The sequence below is a fragment of the Lycium barbarum genome, chromosome 12 (genome assembly GCF_019175385.1).
Source record: "Lycium barbarum isolate Lr01 chromosome 12, ASM1917538v2, whole genome shotgun sequence".
NCBI classification, from domain to species: domain Eukaryota; kingdom Viridiplantae; phylum Streptophyta; class Magnoliopsida; order Solanales; family Solanaceae; genus Lycium; species Lycium barbarum.
The window spans coordinates 70,145,082-70,166,825 of record NC_083348.1 but is presented as its reverse complement, the minus strand read 5'-3'; the positions used below and the strand labels follow the sequence as shown (position 1 = coordinate 70,166,825).

At 34.4% G+C, this 21,744-nt stretch overlaps 1 protein-coding gene across 1 annotated transcript; it reads left to right on the top strand.

Moving 5' to 3' along the window:
• Positions 1 to 9,787: 9,787 nt before the first annotated feature.
• Positions 9,788 to 11,654, top strand: LOC132625109 (protein UNUSUAL FLORAL ORGANS). The gene has a single exon (XM_060339904.1). It carries the CDS (start codon positions 9,788 to 9,790, stop codon positions 11,144 to 11,146), a length of 1,359 nt encoding a protein of 452 aa, XP_060195887.1. The 3' UTR covers positions 11,147 to 11,654.
• The last annotated feature ends 10,090 nt before the right edge of the window (positions 11,655 to 21,744 follow it).

Here is a 21,744-nt window from a genome sequence, read left to right as displayed (position 1 = left end):
GTAATGGAACTACACCTCTATCTTTGAAAACATGATTGAGGGGTGAAACAAACATCTATCCTTATATTCGTTTCAAATAATTACTGATCCTTGTTTTAAAAGAGATTACAACAACATTATCTTTCGTTCTTCCTTTTCATCCGTTTTTTTTCTTCTTGTCTTTTTGTTTATTTTCTTCTCAGTTTTTATCTACCAATTAGTCACCAAAGTCTGAAGTCACTGCTTTAAATATAGGAAAATTTCTTTTCCCTTAAAAAAAATCAGACTCAATATTTACAACATCTCATAAAATTCATGTTTACCAATTTACAATTTTCACGATGTTTTTTGCATATAAATTCCGCCAAAAGAAATGACGTATAGAAAACAAATCTACAAAGTTCAACTGAAAGAGAAAAGAGAGAATAAATTAGAAAATTAAGCGAAATTAAAATGCGAAACTCCATATTCATGAAGTACAGAATACTAAGGATTAATAACATATAACAGCTCACACACATACCAAAATATTTCTGCGGAAGAATCCAATGCTACCACGCATCTCCACGACTCCACCTTTCTACTTCCACCGACATGACCACTTTTGTCATCTTCATCGTCTCATTATATAAAGTCGTCAATTGTTTTGTCCATTTGATCGAGGTCTCTCCTCATCTACGTTCTTCATAGTTGATATCTTGCAATTTTTCTTTCTTTCTATTTTTAATGATTCACTTCTTTCCTCTGCGCTACATATACTACCGAGATCGTTTATTTTCTCCATTTAATTCCCTTCCTCAGCAACACTATAAAAATGCTTTTTTCTATCTTGCTTACCTATATACGTTGTCATAGCTATAAAATATTCGTCCTCAAAACAAAAACAGTTTGGGATGATGAAATGTCCTAAGAAGTGTTATTTTTATATCTTGCATTTTCCTTAATGTCTTCCTCTTTAATGTGCTTAAACACATATACAATATTTAACGTCTATACATGTATATTCTAATAATAAAGCAATTAATGGTAGAAATTTAAGGTAAGAAATGAGTAGAGGGTAACGTACATGTAAATTCTAATAACCAAAAAAAAAAAAAAAATAGTGGAAGAAATTTAAGGGAAATTAATAGTGAGTCTTCATTTAGTCTTAACAGAAATAATCTGTTCATTCACTTCTTTTTTGAAAAAGATATACTACTGCTAACTTAAAAATAAGTAGGAAATGGTGACCCTTTGTCTTCACCCGTTTGTTGACATATTAAAGATCTTATTTAGGGGACTTTAATTATAATTGATAAGGGAAAATAAAAAGAATCAGATTATTTGGATATTTTGGAGCAAAATGAGAAGGTGAAAATTTCAAAAAAAGGAGAAAAAAGATAAATAGGAATGGTGATCATAGAAAGGTGCCGCATCACCTTATTTATGCCTAGCTTTATATTATATATAGATTTACTTAATAGCTGAGACCAATTGGGCAAAACTATAACTACATCCATAAAAAAAAAATTAATTTTGATTGTTTCTTTTTTGTCAAAATTCACCTTACATTATCGGACGAATCAAATCTCATGGGAGCAATGTACTTGATTGACCATGTAATACTGATTTAAAGATAAAGAGTGTTTATCTCCTTTGGAAAATGCAGTGAGGAAGAATTACATAATCCTTGATTGGTCCATAAAGAAAAGAATATATACTTTTAACGACTCAACATTAGGTAGTAATTAGCTAAAAGTAAATATTAGATGGCAATTATGATTAGGTGTATAGTATATATTTCCTAGTTAGGATTAGAGTTGCAGTGATTGCAATTTTATACTTAGGTTGTGTACTTGTGTTTGGTCTTATTGTTTGAGAAGCACTTTTTAAGGTATTACAGAGGCAGATTGGAACCAATCTTTTCGTAATTGCTTGAGTGTCAAATTACAAAAAATATATATAAAAAATCACTTTATAAGTAGCATCATCTAAATGATAAATAATTTGAAGACTTTAGTTAAAGTTTTTTTTTTAATTAATTAAATGCAAAAAAGCAAATCTATATCTATATATAATATAAAGCTAAGCATAAACAAGGTGATGTGACACCTCTCTATGATCACCATTCTTATTTATCTTTTTTCTCCTTTTTTTTGGCCTTTTCCTCACTTTTTTAAAATTTTTTAAATTTTAAAAATCATCTCCATACCTTAATCTTCATAACTTCTACTTATTAAGAATGTAATAATTAGTAGTATCCATAACTTCCAAGCCTTTCATGGTAATAACCCCCAAATGAATTAATGTGCAAATTTATGAGCACTTTATTTGTCATCTATTTGATATCTGCTAACCTTTCTTTGTTGATTAGAAAGTTCAGATTTTTTTTTTTTTTTTTTAAATTAAGAGATTCACATAACTCATAAAAAAATAATAACTATACGCAAAATAACTGTTAAGCTCCTGTCCGTTTGCTTTCTTTAAGAAAACCAAAAATCACCGGTCCGTTTGATTTTTCATATCAGTTACAAAACTGCTTTTATGAATTGGTGTTATTTAGGGATTCACCACTATTTATGAACAAAATCTAAAATGGAGAGGTGTCTTTTTCTCTCTAAAAGCATGTCCATAAGTGATAAGCTTGAGCATCTATGCTATCAAAGGCAACCTGGAACTAGCTGCTTACAAAAAGCCAAAAAGGTATGAGAGGCTTATATCTGGTCTTAATTTTGTATTATGCTTTTATATTTTTTTCCTTGCACATTTGTTTTCTTAAGTTCATTTTTAAGCATTCCTTATTCAATTGTTGTTTAAGGTGATTTAAAAGGAAGTTGGCAAAGCACGATCATGTTTTTGGGCGGCAGTACTAATAAATTTGAAGCTATATTGCGAGTCGCCAGATAAGAAATTGTATTTATATAACATTCTTATGCTGGATTTTTTTTCTTCCCAATTAATAGAGAAGATTGCAATGAGTACAAAAAGATTACCGTTTCTTTCTATGCTAATTCTTTGTTTGGTCACGGATCATATGTGAATTAGTATGTTGAATTGGCTAGATAAAGTTGTTTTTATCCCTCTTACATTCAAATGTTTAACTATTAACAAAAGCATTTGCTTCATCAAGGTAAACTCCAATTATGTCGTTTGAATAACATTTATAAACATACGATCAATTTTTTGTTGCTTATTTCAATATTAATTTTACTTATTATAGATACAAGGTACGCACTCTAATAAGAAAATTTCAGCTATTTTTAAATTTGTAATGAAAGGCCGACAAGAGGTAGTAGAAGTCATATGATGTTGTTGCTAATTACAAAATTTGTACTTCCTTTATAAAAAAAATCATCTTCTCAATGTACCACTAATAATAATTAACTATACATTTTATATGCATGCCAAAGTGATAAATTAACCCAACGATAATTTAGTTGTAAGCCTATTTGTTTTCATAGAGCAGAAAACTGTGTCTAAATTCTTTATTCACGTGTTGGTCTTAGGAACGTGATGTGGCGACAAACATTTTGTTCTTTAGCTTTTTTCCTCAAACATTTTGATCCTTTTCCCCTTCTCCTAAAATAAATGTTATTAATTTATATGAAAATTATTAATAAAAGAAAATACCTTCCCTCTTCCCCTCTTTTTCATTTTTGTATTTCTTTGTGCTTAGGGGGCTCTGAGTTATTGTGATCTTGATTTTCTTTTAATTTTGTTTCAAGCCCATGTTCTTAGAGTAGGGTTGACAGCTAACAAACTACTGATATGTTTTTTTTTTTTTGTTTTCTTTTTCAGGTTCGTGAGCTCTTGCAAATGTTCTATTCAATTCATTTGCTTATTTAAGTATCATGAGAATTTTTAATAAGTTTTAATATGTTGTAAAATCAATTCTTTAGTTATTAGTGAGAGTAGGACTATTTTTTTTTAATGTTTCTTTATGTTCTCTTTTTTGTTTATTTAATCGGGTATTTTCATAATTTTCTTAAATTTATGTACTTTGTGTTTTGGGGTTATGTAACTTTGATACCCTCAGTGAGAGGTTTAAGGCTAATAAGTATGTGTTACATTCTTATTTTTTTTCTTTTACTTTTCCTCCGTATTTCTTTCTTTTTTTAGTAGATTTATGATTTTTATGCTTATTAGCATGATGGTGGTTTTTTTTTTTTTTTTTTTTTTTTGCATTTATATTGTAATTTTTTTTTTGGCAAAATAAATATTTTAAACTAAATGTGGGAATTAATATTTATACCTTTAATTTTACTTTCCATCAATATGTGTATTTTTTTTGTTTTCCATTTAATCTATGATCTTTATGTTTGTAAGAGAATTTTTTATGACGGCGCGAAGCGCGGTCAAGTACACTAGTTAGAAAATAAAGAGAAGGAGTATATTTATTTGACTTTGGCCGTACATGTGCTATCGACAAGGCGTGACATTGTTTTTGTCTTTAATGTTGAAATAGTTCGGTAAATATAAAGTTTTACTAAAGGTTTTTATCATAAATACTTCAGTGGATAATTATGGTAGCCAGTTAATACCTAAATTTCCTTTTTGTTGGCGGGGAGTGCAATTCCATGCCTTGTAATTCCCTCAATTCCATACCTTGTAATCCCCTCATCCTTTCCTTTAATCCTAGTTCTGTTTCCATATGTTGGGGACTTCAAATTAGAAAATTTATAAGGGGAAGTTTGGCCAAAAGAGTGTAGTGCCAGAAGAACCTGAATTTCCTATTCCATTTTCGTTTGATTTGCAAGGACGACTACAGCAACAAAGTACCATATGTACGAGTACAATGATTAATGAACTAAAACCAAAATTGAACTAAAAATAGATAAGATAAGATCAAAACTGGAACTCCTTCTAGGATGGAGTCAGGATTTTCACCGAGAAAATTTTAAAAATAAGAAACTACACGTATAGTGAATATCAAAGAGATTTAACATATACAACATCTATTATATATATATATATATATAATCAACATTGTACCTACAATGTAACTTTCCAACTAAGATGATTCAGATAAACCCCTTACGCTCCTAACTCCGTCATTGTACCTCCTTGGACAAAAACAAAGGGAAAATAAATATTGCTACACCCTACTACTTCTGCTCCAATTTAAATGTCATTTTGACCTTTCAAATTTAGTCCAAAAGAGTCCAAAACAAGCGTCGTTTTAGAAGAACAAAAGTTTTTATTTATTTTCAAATATATTGGTACCGAAATAGATTATCGAAAAGGCATGAGGAGAGATGAAGGTTAGACTTTGAGTTTTGAGAAGATATTAAGGGTAACTTAGTCAAATAATTATTAAAAATATTCTATTAATTTTTTCTAATATGTGCGCAAAAACTAACAATACGATTTGCGGCAGTGTTCTATCTAAATATATGGATCTAGCCTTAAAGCTATGGGTTTTGGTTCATTCAGTGACTTTTGTCTAAATTTGTATTTTTATTAAGAAATTTACTAAATATTAGAAATATGATTGTCAATTCAATTACTATACACCCTTCATTTCAATTTATGTAACATTTTTCACTTTTCAAGAGTAAATATGATGAAAAAGCACATTTTAAATATTGGTCAAAATTTATATAATTTAATTGAGAAATGAAAATTGCCACATAATTGTGACAAAAAATTTTAGGTCGCTATAAAAATCCATAAAATTCAAATCTTAAATTTTTCTCGGTCCATATATATGTCGAAATTCTAAGTTAGCATTGACTGAATGCAAAAGAAACCGCGTGCTAAGATTGATTGGGTAGTTGCAATTCAAGTAATTAAACAAACACCTTTAAAACCCTAGTAACTCCCATAAATCTAAGGGTAAGCTTGAGGGATTCCACTATTTTAACCAAGAGACCATTGGAGGCAAATTTAAAAAGTCAAAACTTTGAAGCAGTAGCCTTTTCCATCAATCTAGCACTAAATCAGAAACAAGTCAAACTTCTGATGTAACTAGCCAATGTTGCTTTTACTCACACAGAAAAATTGAATAGTTAATTCATCTTAAAACTAAATATGTTCAATTATGATCATGTATTCAATTGTTAAAACCAAGAGGTAAAATCTAAAAGTGATCAGTATTCTTTTCTCTTTTGAGAGTTTAGCTGATACATTAGAAACTATCAAGCATCACAAAATGATGAAAGTTGCATGTAAAAAACTGAACGTATATGTCTAGGTATATAATAGTCGCGAATTTTGATTTTTTCAAAATGGAGCAAGACATTTATTTTGAACGAATTATAGGGTAACTAAGATGGGTAAATACTTACCGCCCAGTGTTTATAGCAAGCCATATCCCGTTAATTTTCTTAAACTCAATAAAAGTATTTTTAAAGGATAGCAAGTAGAATTAACATTATATTTTGTCCATATATTTTTACATAATTCTTGATACAATTTCTTATTTTCTGGTAAATCATCATGTTTTTTTAATTTTTTATATAGTGAAAACCAAAGGGAGTGATGACCTTGTGTTATACCCGTTCTGGAACCGAATGGGCTTATATTTTGTTTCATAGTTCCCCACTACTATATATATATATAATGATATATTATAGCTATTATAGCTGCATATTTGTTTACCCTCTCGTGTTTTAACGAATAAGGAGAAAATAAAGCTTAGTTATGATGTAAAATATAATTTTCAAACTTGTAGTACATAATTAGTCCATTGCTTGGTGTAAATTGTAAATAGTACTCACTAAAATTAGTTTATGAATATTCAAAGCAAAATGATGGGCAATACAGAAAGATCTTGGGTCAGGAAATTGATCAGAAATTATTATTAAAGTTATAAGAATGTCTTCACTAATCATGATTACTCCTTAAAAAAAAATTAAAAAAAGAAAAGTACATATAGGTAGCTTTCTTGAGCAGTACTGACTGTACAACTTGGAAACATAGGTTTCTTGAAGGAATGCACAAATTCCAAATCTGGGGACAAACTTTTTCCTTAAAAGGAGGTTTCTTGAATGGAAACACAATTTCCAAATCTGATCACCCCAACTTTTTCCATTTTTGTATTCTTGAAAAAACACAAGCTTTGTAGGGTAATCATAATAAATAGATTGACAGAAACAAGACAGTGAGGGGGTGGTGTAGGGGGTATTTAGGGTGTGGGGGTGTATGACTGACTAGTAATTCTGACTTAGATTTTGCAACCCCCCTTAACAAAACCAAACAAAAGCCAAGACAGTTGGAAAAAGAGAATATTATTACTCATTGAAAAGGGAAAGCTAATGGTCTTTCTCTTTTTCAAATCCATCAAAGATCTCATAGTCATAGATTTCATTGCTTTTGGTACAAATAGTTCAGATTGGACAAAAGTTCTCCGAAATAAAAAGAAAAAAGGATAATTTATATAAGTTGACACTGTAAAAGAGTTTTTAAATTAGCAGATTTATTAAAAGATAAATAAAAAAGAGATTAGTAACATAAAAAATAAGTACACAAAAAATCTGCAATAACATGTATGATACTAATTATTTTTTACAATATCAACATTCAACATATATAATTAAGTTAAATTTGAAAAGGAAAACTTCACATTGGGATTTGATATTAAATCTCAAACAATTAATTACATCTAAGACTACCACTTACTAGTACAATAGTACTATGACAATGATAATACTTATTTAAATAAATGTTTTATTATATCTCTGATTTGTGATATTTAAAGAAGTGTTAAGACCTGGTGACACTTGGAATTTTAGACAAATCGGGTAAAGATATTAAATAAGAATGCAAAAGAATAGTTGCTGCGTACTTATTACTATAGATTTTGCACTGTGTTCGTTTCTTCTATTTTGGTCATGTTGAGTAGTAGAGTAAAGGAAACTTATCTGCCTCTTATTAAGAACTTGGAAACTAGCATTTATTCTACGCTGCTGGTGGAAACAAATTCAAATATTTGACAGGACAACAATAAATACTAAAGATGATTCTTTAAAATTTGAATGCTTTCAAGATCGCATAAGGTTTGACATAGAGTGCAACGTCCTTAAGTTTTCTTCTTTTCATTATTAAGGTAATATAGATTCTTGCACTTAGCTTACTAAGCCTTTTTTCTAGAAAAGCTTTTGATTAGGTTGAAAGCCTGCATATACCCAATTCATTAGGATTAAGTTGTGGAAACCTTCGGGAGCGGAGCTATGTAGAGCCGTTGAAAAATTATAATATGAAAAAAAGGTTTTCTGATTATATATGAACCTTTGAATCCACTTGACATAAGTGAAGATTTTTGTGCAATATTGGCAAATTATGCTTTAGGTAACAAGTTAAATTTCAAATGTGATATTCTAGTATTTTTTTTTAATCCCCTTGTATTCATTCATAGCTCCGCCACCGAAAACCTTGATTGTGTAAAGAGAAGCAAACACTATATGTAAGAGAAGAAAAAAATCTATACGCAGAGTTAATTAAAAAGATTTTAATTTCCATGTTTGGAGGGTGTAAAAAACTAGGTCACTTCTAAATTGTTACGAGTAAATACATTGTGATAAACATCAATTGATAACCTGGAAAAAATAGAGTAAGAAAATTACAATGTTAGTAAGTGTAACTTAAATCCAGTTGGTAGTAACCATGGAGTTCTTGGTCTCTAAGCTGTTGTCTGCAATAAAATGCTCACTCTCTTCTGTAACCGAGAACCTATTAATTTAGCTTCTAATTATATATAACCTTATCACAGACCTTGCCATATATATCTATTCCAAACTGGCTTAATTAGTATAGATGTAAATCTCAAACACCCTAAACTTTTCTCAGAATCACTTTGAATTAAAAATATTAGCATCTGTACTTATTTACTAGGGCGTGAATTCTGTCTTTCTTCTTATAGTTGTGGTCTAGACAACCCTCAAGTAACAGAAATTTTTGTAGTTCATCTTTTCTTTTCTTTTCTATTTGTTGCTATACAACTTAGTAATTACTTAGTTTAATTTCTCTGATAGTTGTCAAGTACTACATACATGAGTCGAGGTGTTATTGAATTACTTAACTGATATTTACAAAAAAAGAAAAGAGTTTTAAGTTTTTGCACTGATAATGTAAAAAAATATTTACCCGCTTAGATTTTTATAAATTATCTATAACAAACCAACCTGATATCACAAGTTAACCTTTAACAAGTTAACTTACATGATTGATTATAATTCCAAATAAAAGGAGATAAAATCAAAATAAATATAATAGAAACATTTCCTCTACACAAACTAGGAGATCAAGAACTCCATTAGTTAATTATGTTCATAATATATATCTTGTCTCTTTATTTATGTGTATGTATGTGTTGTCTGGTTATCTGTTTCAACTGCAGTCTGCTGATTGTCCTTCCTTCCTCGGCCTTGACAAGAAAACACTGAAATGATACATGTATCCATCAAAAAGATGATATCCACTTTTCCTTTTCTCTGCAAAAAAGATTTAGTAAAAAAAATAAACCAAATAAAAAAGATTAAAGGAAATAAAAGGTTCCCATTTAACTCCTATATAAACACTTGCTCTCCTCTCCCAAAACAAACCAAGAATCCAAAAGACAAAGAGAGAAGCCAAAAAAGAGACTTACCCTTCTAGTTTTGCTTAGTTTTCTGCCAAAGATTCATATCCTTGTCCTCATTTTCTTCCTCTTTAGTGAAACTCCCACTGAATTTGAGAAACAAAAGAACCCCTCGTTGTTGATTGCTAAAAAAAACCTTAACTTTCCCTTTAAGCTGTTGTTTCCTCTAACTTCAAACTTGAAGGCACAATTCAAATCCCTTTTAGTGTTAGCTCCAATTATAGTCTACCTTTTCTTTCCTAGACCAAAAAAATGGAAGCTTTTCATCATGCACCTATTAGCTTTCACTTTCCCTATGCTTTCCCAGTCCCAACACCAACAACCAACTTTCTTGGAACTACAACAGCACCAAATTTATCAATTAACGGATCAGACACTTGGATGGATAGTAGAATTTGGAGTAGACTTCCACATAGGCTCATTGATAGGATCGTTGCTTTTCTTCCACCACCAGCTTTCTTTAGAGCTAGAGCTGTTTGTAAGAGATTTTATGGCCTTCTTTACTCTACTCATTTTCTTGAATTGTACCTCCAAGTTTCCCCTCAGAGACATTGGTTCATTTTCTTCAACCAAAAAGTGCCAAGAAACAACATTTACAAGAACAACAACAGTACTAATGCTGGAAGTAATTCAGTTGAAGGGTACCTGTTTGATCCTGATAATCTTTCTTGGTATAGGCTTTCTTTTGCTTTAATCCCACAAGGGTTTTCTCCTGTTTCCTCTTCTGGTGGACTAATTTGCTTTGTTTCTGATGAAGCTGGATCAAAAAACATACTTTTGTGTAATCCTCTTGTGGGGTCCATAATTCCCCTACCTCCAACTTTAAGGCCTAGGTTGTTCCCTTCTATTGGTTTGACCATAACTAATTCATCTATTGACTTAGCTGTGGCTGGAGATGATTTAATCTCTCCTTATGCTGTTAAAAATTTGACCACTGAATCATTTCACATTGATGGGAATGGATTTTACTCAATATGGGGTACAACTTCTTCACTTCCAAGATTATGCAGTTTTGAATCAGGCAAAATGGTGCATGTTCAAGGGAGATTTTACTGCATGAATTTTAGTCCTTTTAGTGTGCTTTCTTATGATATTGGCACAAATAATTGGTCCAAAATTCAAGCCCCTATGCGACGATTTCTACGTTCGCCTAGCCTGGTGGAGGGGAATGGAAGGCTTGTTTTAGTTGCTGCAGTTGAGAAGAGCAAACTGAATGTGCCAAGGAGTTTGAGGTTATGGGCATTGCAAGATTGTGGGACAATGTGGGTGGAAATTGAAAGGATGCCACAACAATTGTATGTCCAATTTGCTGAATTGGAAAATGGGCAAGGTTTTAATTGTGTTGGACATGGTGAATTTGTGGTGATAATGATTAAGAATAATTCAGATAAGGCATTGTTGTTTGATTTTTGCAAGAAGAGGTGGCTTTGGATTCCACCTTGTCCATTTGTGGGTGGAAATAGTAATGTTGATTATGGTGGTACTAGTAATAAGTATGGTGGGGAATATGGAGGGGGAGAGTTGCATGGATTTGGTTATGATCCTAGACTTGCTGCACCAATTGGTGCACTTCTTGATCAGTTGACATTGCCCTTTCAGTCTTTCAACTGATAGTTAAACTGTTTTTAAGTGGGGTATCAGTAGTACTAGTACTATGAATAGTAGTAAGTTATTAAGTTTAGTTTGGTTATTAGTGTATTTTAATGTTCAATTTAGTAACTGCTGTTATATTAGTGAGAAGTTTACTAAGAAGTTTGTACTCTACTACTCTTGGCTTATTATGAGTTTTTACATTGATCTGTGCTAATATTATTGTTCTCAGTTAACAAGTTCAATTTTTTTTTTCACCTTGTTCTACAGACAAATGAGAGTTTACTTGGCTATAAGAGAGAACAACATCAACATTAACATTAGCAAACTTATTTACTGACTTGTGTTTTTTCTTCTTTTTTAATTTTTTGCTTGATCCTTTTTTTCCTTTGTACTTTTTGACAGTAAATGAAAACTACAAACTAGAAAACCCTAATATTTAAAACAACATTAACATAGTAATGTTTTCAATCTACAATGGCTATTAGCCTATTTAGCACCGTTAATGAGTAACGACTAAACTTCAGTACCAAATTTACAAGAATTTCTGATTTGATGAATTATAGGATCGTACATGCTTTTTTCTACATGTAACCTTGCATTTAGTAAATATGAAATTCTTCTTCTATATTTTCTGGAAAGAGAAGTGTTGGATATTAAATATGGGTTGTGGGTTGCCCATGTGGACAAGCCCGACCCAGTTAAAAACAAAAACCACATAAGAAGTTACTGCAGAGGAAGTTTATCGCACAATAGAGAACACTCTACGTGGATAGAGGTTGCAAAAAACAGTTTTCCTTTTCCGACGTAGTAACTTCTGATTTTTTCCACTTCTCTTCTCTTCAAATAGAGAAAACCCAGTATTTTTGATGACAAGAAAAATTGAGCTCCTTAATACACACAAAAGTAAGACATCTATTGTCACGACCCGACTAGGGCCGCGACGGGTACCCGGGGCTAACCACCGAGCACCGCTCGTTTCCTCACTCGTCATAACCATTTTACATTTCTTTATCATTCATAATCTCATAATCATAAGACAACCATTTTTATTTTAAAAAAAACACAAATGATTTTATATACATGTGCCCCTTAGGCTATCAAAATAACATATTGTCACACCCCCGACGAGGAGTATGACAGGCTCCGACCCGTAAGCCGAAGTCACCTGACTTAACTGTTACTTGGACATCACATACCATAACTCAAGAAAGTCTGCTCGCCGAAAAAGGAACCAACATTAAGATTTTCGATAAATCAACACATATATATACACATGCGGACCGACAAGGTCGCTACAACATCAAGTATATCCCAAAGCCGACAAGGCAATTAAAACATGTCAAGAAGCCAAAACAAGGCTGACAAGGCCATACATAATATTTACATATCCCACAATGTCCATGAGCCTCTAGGAGTGTACCTATGAATATATATTACATCAAAAGTAAAATACCAAAAAATAGCAAGCCCGGAGTAGAGGTACTTGCTAGCACCGCTGAAGCTGGGAAGTCCTACTGCGGTTGCTCTTCAACAAATCTGTCAGGACCTGCAGCATGAAATGCAGTGTCCCGCGCAAAGGGACGTCAGTACGGATAAAGGTACTGAGTATGTAAGGCAGGAGGGCAACAACATAATTAAGACAAAATGGGACATTAGTATAGGCAAAAGAAAAACCGAACATCTGAAAGTAGCACAAAATGCAATGCATGATAAAATCATTTGTATGCTCATATATATATATATATATATATATATATATATATGATAAATAGTATCCATGCCCGGCCGTAAGGCTCGGTGTCATATATGTAAAATCATGCCCGGCCATTAAGGCTCGGGTTATCTTCATTAGCCCGCGTCCAGGGCTCCCGCGTCCGGGGCAATATCATAACATGCCCACTGCAGTGGTGTGCGCATCTACGCGCCATGCCCGACCGACTATAGCGCGGAATGATGTAGTAAAATAGTGCAATATATATATATATATATATATATATATATATATATATATATATATATATATATATATATATATATATATATATATATATATATATATATATATATATATATATATATTGGGCTGGACTGAAAAAAAAGGAACTGCGCAGAGTTCCGCTTTCCTTCCGCGATGCGGAAGGAAAGCGCAAGGTTCTGAGGCCTTCCGCTTTTCTTCCGCGATGCGGAATAAAAGCGCAAATTCCTGAAGCTCTCTGCACAGAACTGTTATAGCCCGTATTTTGTACGTTCGGATAATTCAAGATAATTGCGAGAAGTTAAGGGCAAGACTATTTTCCAAAATTATTTTAATGTACAAGTTGTTTAGTAGCATGGAAATATTGAGAAAGGCTAAGGGTAAAAAGGGAAATTCGCAAAGTGGTTTATGGTAATATTGTGGAAGGCTAGGGGCAAAATGAGAATTTCACAAAAAAATTTCTTGAAGGTTCATGAAGGGCCATCTTTGGCCGTGTATGTGTGTGTGGGTGTGTGTGGGTCCCACCCTTTTATGAGCTATGTAATTATATATATGGATCAAAGCTTACATAGCAAGACACAATTAATTCATCCTTGTTTTAAGAAATTTCAAGAAAAAGGGAGAAGGGCCATGTGTCCATATTCTTACTTGAAGGGCCTAAGTGTATATATAGGGAAGGTGATGACTAAATAAGGGGCAATTCATCATTTTAACTCTAGAACTTTGGAGAAGAAAAAAAAAAGAAGAAGAAGAAGAAAGAAAGAGAAGGGGTATTCGGCCATGGCTCCCAAAATTGAGCCATGGAAAATTGACCATGAAAAACTGTTTTCTTCTAGATTTTCTACCAATTGGAACGTACTTAAAAACATGGAGTGGTTGTTGGAGCAAGAAAACCATTTATTTGTGCAAACATATACCCCTAGCCAAGTGAAGAGATGTGTGGAGAAAGGTATGTGTTCAATCTTCTTTTACATGTGTTATGGATGATTTGTGAATATTGTAGTATGTAGAAATGGCTGAAATTCATGAAATATTGGTGTGGAGGTCATGGCCGAATAAGGTTGTGTTGTGTAGAAAAGATGAAATAATTTTATTTAGTAGTTTGATTGTTGCGTTGTGGATTCTATGATGTTAAATGAAGATTTAATGGTTTGAATTGAAGTGGAAATTGTTTGTGGATTATTGAAGAAGTTAATGTGATGTTAGTATGATTTCTTATATTTGCATGAATGATATTGTTTATGTGTGGTTGTTATATTTCATGAGTATGGAAGAAAGGAAATGTGCTGTAATTGTTCTTGTTGAATTTGGAGGAATTCGGGTAGTATATGTGTTGGGTGGACCGTTTGAAATGTTGTGTGGGTTGTTGAAGTGTTCTTGAATATTGTTGAATGGTTTCATATTAGTATTTGAATATGTGAACAATTATGAATTGAATATAAAGGAAATGTTGTTGAATTATGTAAAAAGAGCTACTAATGTTGGAATGTATGTTGAATAAATTGTTGAAGTTGGCGATATGATTGTCGGTATTGTTGTTGATAATTTGGCCGAGTTGAATTCTCGGATTGTTGTTGATAAATTGGCCGAGTTAGATTCTCGGGGATGGTGTATTTACAGGGGAGATGCTGCCGAAATTTTGGTAGATTATAAGTGAACTTATGTGGGAAACTAAGGCAAGTGTATGACGACGAATCTAATGATTGTGTGAATTCTTTTGAATGTAGACTAACAAGTTTGGACAAATAAGCGTAGGTAATTGGACGTGGGACAGGTATGTAAGGCTTACCCCTTCTTTCTTTTGGCATGTCCTAGAGCTAAATAAGGTATGACATGACACGCACCTCGGGGTAATTCTACTCTTTGATTCCGAGATTGGTTATGATGCCTATTCTCTCTTGTCATGAGCATGTTTCGTATGGTTGAGTCTATTGTATGATTAATAAATGAATAAGCTACTTCATATGGCCTTGATATGTATCCACGATTCCGAAACTCTGTTTGATATGTTTCCGAGGTTGTCCATGATTCTGATTCACCTCTGTTATAAGTATGTCTGATATGATCGAGCTTATTATATGATTGAATAATGAGATAAGTATAAAGAGTTTTGTTTCTGAAAGAGTTATGTAAATTTTAATGTCCCTAACTTTTGTAAAAGACCTTGGATTCGCTTTGAAACATTCGTAAAAGTTCTGTGGTAAAAATGTCCGTAACTTTCATATACTAACTCCGATTGTCTCGAAACTTGTTTCTGAGCCGTCAGATGTCGGTAAGTGTACGTATCTATTGAGTCTTGATTTGTGTGCATATGGTTTCACACTACTCTGTTCGTGCAAATCTCAGTATGTCCTTTACTGCGTCCCGGGCCAGGGTATGTTCTCGTGCGTACTTCTCTGCATTGTGAACCGCGTCCCTCTCACTTGCGGGTCGGGGCATGTTATATATGATATGATGACATTATGATATGATGACGGGGTGGTGGCCAGGATGGCATATGATGACTCTATTCACCGCGTCTCGCAAAAGAGGGCCGGGGCACGTTACATGCATATATGATACATGACATTAGCATACATGGTTTATTTCACCGCGTCCCTCACTGAGTGCTGGGGCACGTTATATGCATACATGGTATCTGATTCACCGCGTCCCTCATTGAGGGCTGGGGCACGTTATATGCATACATGATATATGATTTACTGCGTCCCTCCGTAGAGGGCCGGGGCACGTTATATGCACACATGATACATGACTCACCGCGTCCCTCACTGGAGGGCCGGGGCACGTTATATGGAGATATGATATATGATGATGACATACATGATTTGTGTTTGGAAAACAAGCATTCCGATATTCTGGATGATTTGCCTACTTTCTGTACTATTTTTGACATATGACGTCGGTATACATGATTTATGTTCGGAAAATGAGCATTTTGGTACTTTGGATAATATACCTACTCTCTGAACTGTTCGTTTTGATTATGGTTCTGCTTTCTGTATTCCATGTCTTACAGACTCAGTACATATTCCGTACTGACCCCCTTTCTTCGGGGGATGCGTTTCATGCCGCGCAGGTACACCCAGATGAGTAGAAGTCATTACAGAAGATGTTCCAGCGAAGTTGGCAAGCTCCATTTGCCTCTGGAGTGTTGCCGGGTCAGAGTATTATGCTATGATGTTTTGTTCGAAGTTAGAGACTTTGCAGACAGAGTCGTGGGTATTGGTTGTCAGTTCTGTAAGCGGCTCCATCAACCGATGTGTCATCTTGTGTTATGATATAAGTTCTATATGATTACAGATTTTGTTTGATTTGAAAGTTACGAGAAAGAATATTTCTGAAAGTCTTATTATGTATTTCATGTTTATTTGATTTAAAGGTCCAAAGAGACTATGTGTGTATTAAGAGTCAGAGGGTTCGCTCGGCTCTAAGTAAGGGTCGGGTGCCCATCACACCCTAGTGAGATTAGGGTGTGACAAGAACTCTGTTTTCCTTCCGTAGCACTGTTCTGAGGCTGGTTTTGAATGAGAAATCAAGGGTCTGATTCTTGGCCTTTCGGGGTGACATAAGGTCATTAACCCCCGAACAGTTTATGGAATTCATCTCAAGTCCGAAGGAATAATCGATGACGATGGCGAAATAATGTCTTCAAACCAATCAAACAACAAGACCTTAAGATTGAAATTACAAGCATAGGAATGAAGTGACATTTGTTATGGAACACTTGTGTTCATGTACCAATTGGATTCTGCCAAAGAAAGAGGGAAACGAACACCTTACATACCTTATCCGTCGAGCCACCCCTTAAAGAATTCCTTATATCGAGGCTTGCCCTTCCCCAGAGCCTATATATATATATATCAAGAAATATATCATTAGTCACACCTTCTTCATAAATCCATCAACTTATAAATAATAATTGTGGAAGACTAATTTGCATATTTCCATCAACTCATGAACACCAATTTATGGGAGTCCAATTTGGGGTTACAAAAATTTGGGCAGCATTTCCCCTATATCATCGGCTTCCTCCAAATACCAAAACAACTCCCAAACAATACCAACAACATCAACAACAACATCCTTAACATTCTACAAGACAAATATATATATTTTCATCCAAAATCCTCTTCCAACCTCAATCCATAAGCCAACAACATCAATACAACAAATTACCACTTTTATTCTTAAACTACTCCCTAATCAATGTTAATAAGGAAAAATATTCAAGGATTCATACCTTATATTCATTAAAGTGACAAGATCTTCAATACCTACTTGTTTCGAATCTAGCTTCAACACAAAACGATATGGTACTCGCGACTATACGTTGTCCGGACTTCGATTAGCACTCTAGAGCTTAGAATTTTGCTCAAATCTTCACTTCTATGTGATATAGAAGTCACTTTTTTGGTGCTAAATTTTCTGGAAGGTTTTGGAGATTTTTGGATGAGAAAAATGAGGGTTTGACCCCTTTTATAGGGGCTGGGCCGCAGCACTGTAGCTACAGTGATGTTTCTGCTTGTCAGCTCAGTGATGTTTCTGCTTGTCAACTCAGTTTGTAACGTCTATAATTCTCTACTCCAATGTCCTATCAATGAGTGGTTTGTTGCATTAGAAACTAGACTCGACGAACTTTATCGTAGAATTTGGAAACACCTTAAAACTCCTAATATTCATGGAGATATACCCCTCCAAAGTTGACTCAAAATCCTATTTCAAGTTTTTCGACAAACTTAATTTCCTTAATTTGCTTGGTCCCCGAGTCTTCCATAAATTATTGTATGAACTCAAACCCTCATAACCACGAGATGAATGTGCCACGTCTAGACTTAACCAACTAACGCCCAATAGATTTTACGTACACGACTACGAGGTGTAACACATATACAAATATAACATAGTAATCTTGTGAGACCATCTAACCCACACTGCACGTCTACGAGCCTCTACTGACATATTATACATATAGACGGAACAAGACTCCGTCATGCGCGAAATGCATATATGAACCAAAAGAATAAACATAAGCACCTTCGAACAATGGAGTGCTCTCAATCAGATGACAGCTACTAAGAATCTGGATCAAGCTCACCTCCCTGTCTACCTGCGAGCATGAACACATCGTCCGAAGAAAACGGACGTTAGTACGAATATTGTACTGAGTATGAGAGGCATAAACAATAACAATATATCAATGAAATAGGAAGGCATCAATGAAATAAGGAGGCATCAAGAAAGAGCAATATGTACTGGCTGTCAAATATAAATGAAATAATGCATGCTGACTTACTCATAATCATTATCATGTCATGTATGTATACATATATAAGCTTCCCGTGCATATAGGTACGGTGTGATAATGTATAAGTTGCCCGTCCAGTTAGGAGCGGTGTAATAATCATAGCCTGCGTCCAGGCCTCCCGCGTCCGGGGTATAAGCTGCCCACTTTTGGTGTGCACATCTACGTGCCTGGCCGGCCGACTATAGCGCGGCGCGGTGTGAGAAAATAAATACATATATATATATAAAGCATGCATAAGAGCCCAATAAAAAACCATAACTATATCGGAGTGACGTAAGGTCGGTGGCTTCTGACGTCATTATGGAACATTCATTGACATCCTGCCTCACCTTGAAGGAATTAGCATATAAGGTGAGTGTAAGCAATAAATAGCATCATTAACATCATAGGATCATCACAACATGAGTATTTTTGTATACTTTACTCATTACCTTGTGTGGCTAATTATGGACATAGACTCATATTTTCCGGAACTTAAGGGAACTCATGGATAAGAAAGAGAGTCAAGCTATAAGATTCATGCCATAGAAAGAAAGGACTAGCCTGACATACCTTGAACTCTATCTAATGTCCAATGTCTACTTCTTGAGCTCGCAGGTCTAAAATTAAGATAACATAGGCCACAGTTAGATTATCCACATCACTTACTAACCAATCCAAGTACGAATGAAACTTAACAAAATTCGGGCAGCATTTCCCCTGCAAACTTAACAATCCTCGAAATTCCAACTTTGCCAAACATCAATAAAAATAACAACAACAACAATACCAACAATTTCATATCAAACTAGAATTAAATCCATTCTTAAATTACTCCCAAAACAGCCCAATATACATTCGGATGCCAATGCTTGTATACACTTCTTTATTTCCGTATATCCATAATATAACAGCAACAACTATAGCCAATCCCCCGATATTCCAACCCACAAAACAGTCCATAACGACCATAAAACAGTCCCCAAAATATCATCGCAAAACAACCACAAATATTATACCAAACAGGTCCAAAATATAGTCACAAAATATCCACGAAAATTACATAAAACAGCCCCAAAATATTATCACAAAAGAGCCACGAAAATTACATAAAACAACCCCAAATATCGGCACAAAATAGCCCGGTATACGCTTTGTATACAATATCTTTATACACTTTATTCTACCAAATTCAAGAACAACAACTTATCAACAACATCAAAAACAATATCAACAATTATTATACATCATAACTCAACTAATTCCATCCATTTAATCCACCTAAAACAACCCCTTAATCCATAAATCCTAACAAAACAACAAACAAGCTTATGATGCTATTTTCTCCGTTCTAATCATTAAAACTCTAAATAGACTTGTTAACCATGAAAAATGGACCTTAATCTTACCTTAAGTATGCAGCAACCACTTCCACCCTCTCCTTCTTGGCTGATTTTTAGCTCAAATGGAAGGCAACGCGACGTACAACACTTTTCTCTTCATGAGCTTCGCGATTTGGGGCTTAGATTGTGGTCAACATTTAGTTTCTCTCTCTACCTCTCCTCTCTCTCTCTGTATCTCTGAAAATTCTGGAAATTTTGCTCTGAAAAATGAAGGAGAAAGCTGAAAATTTTCATTAAATATCATGGGTAATGGGCCTGACCCGAGTTGGAATCAGGTTGGGCCGAATTCACTGTTTAGCTCGACATTTCTGCCTTAAAATGTCCATATCTCCTTATCCCGATGTCACAAGCAGACCCACGACCTATGGTTGGAAAGCTATTTCAATTATATACAACTTTCATTTTGGGAGTTTTCCCAAATTCCCAAATTATGATAGGGTAATGACCTCTCGAAGTCAAATCACCCGAAAACGTATCTTAAAAATATTGTTTTGGAGGGCTTTCACTAGTATTTGGCTCAAGGGTACTTCTTGGGTTGTGTTTAACTTCGCATATATTATTCATATAACTTGTCATATGTCCTAAAAAAAAATCTCGACATGTGGACCCCACCTCAGCTTATGAATAATCCAACGTACGAAAATACGGGATATAACATCCTGCCCCCCTTTGGAACATTCGTCATCGAATGTTAAACTATCCGGGAATTTTACAAAAATTTGGCCAGAGTTTCCCCTGTAATATGGCACTAGCATCCTGTCACAACAACCCATAGTAACTGTGCCTCATAGGGCCATAATATAATAGCAACATAATTTGGCCACACACGACCAATATGCATAAACAAGAAAGTGTACATACCTTATAACCTTGGGTGTTTCATCATGAACCTCTTCTGGGGGTTGAAATAAGTGTGGATATGTGGATTTCATTTTCTCTTCCGCTTCCCAAGTTATTTCTTCCCGGTTGTTATTTCGCCACAACACTTTGACTGAAGCTACTTCCTTATTTCGAAGTCTTCGTATTTTCCTGTCTAAGATGGAAATAGGCACCTCTTCATATTCTAGCTTTTCTGTCACTTGCACATCATCCATTGGAACAATCCTCGTAGGATCTCCAACATATTTACGGAGCATTGAGATATGAAAGACTGGATGGACTGATTCAAGCTTTGAAGGCAAGTCCAATTCATAGGCTACGTGACCCACCTTGCGGATAATTCTATAGGGTCCAATGTATCGGGGACTCAACTTCCCTTTCTTACCAAATCTCATCACCTCTTTCATGGGCGACACTTTCAAAAACACCCAATCATCAACCTGAAATTCCAAGTCTCGTCGGCGATTGTCCGCGTAAGACTTTTGGCCACTTTGGGCTGTCAACAATCGATCTCGGATCACCTTGACTTTTTCTACCGCTTGCTGAATCAATTGAGGGCCTATTAGCTGTACTTCTCCTATTTCAAACCATCCTATTGGGGACCTGCATTTCCTTCTATATAAAGCTTCATATGGATCCATTTGAATACTGGAATGGTAGCTATTGTTGTATGCAAACTCAATAAGGGGTAAGTGATCATTCCAACTACCACCGAAATCCAGCACACATGCTTGGAGCATATCTTCTAAGGTCTGAATAGTACGCTTGGCCTGCCCATCAGTTTGCGGATGGAATGCCATGCTAAGCTTCACTTGGGTACCTAGACCTTCTTGAAAGGACTTCCAGAACTTGGCTGTAAACTGTGCTCCTCTATATGTGATAATGGATAGTGGAATTCCATGGAGTCGCACAATTTCTTTGAGATACAACCTTGCATAGTCTTTCGCTGAGTATGTGGTTATGACTGGAAGAAAATGAGCTGCATTCGTGAGTCTGTCCACAATCACCCATTTGGAATCATACTTGCCTCGGGAACGAGGTAACCGCACAATAAAATTCATATTAATCACTT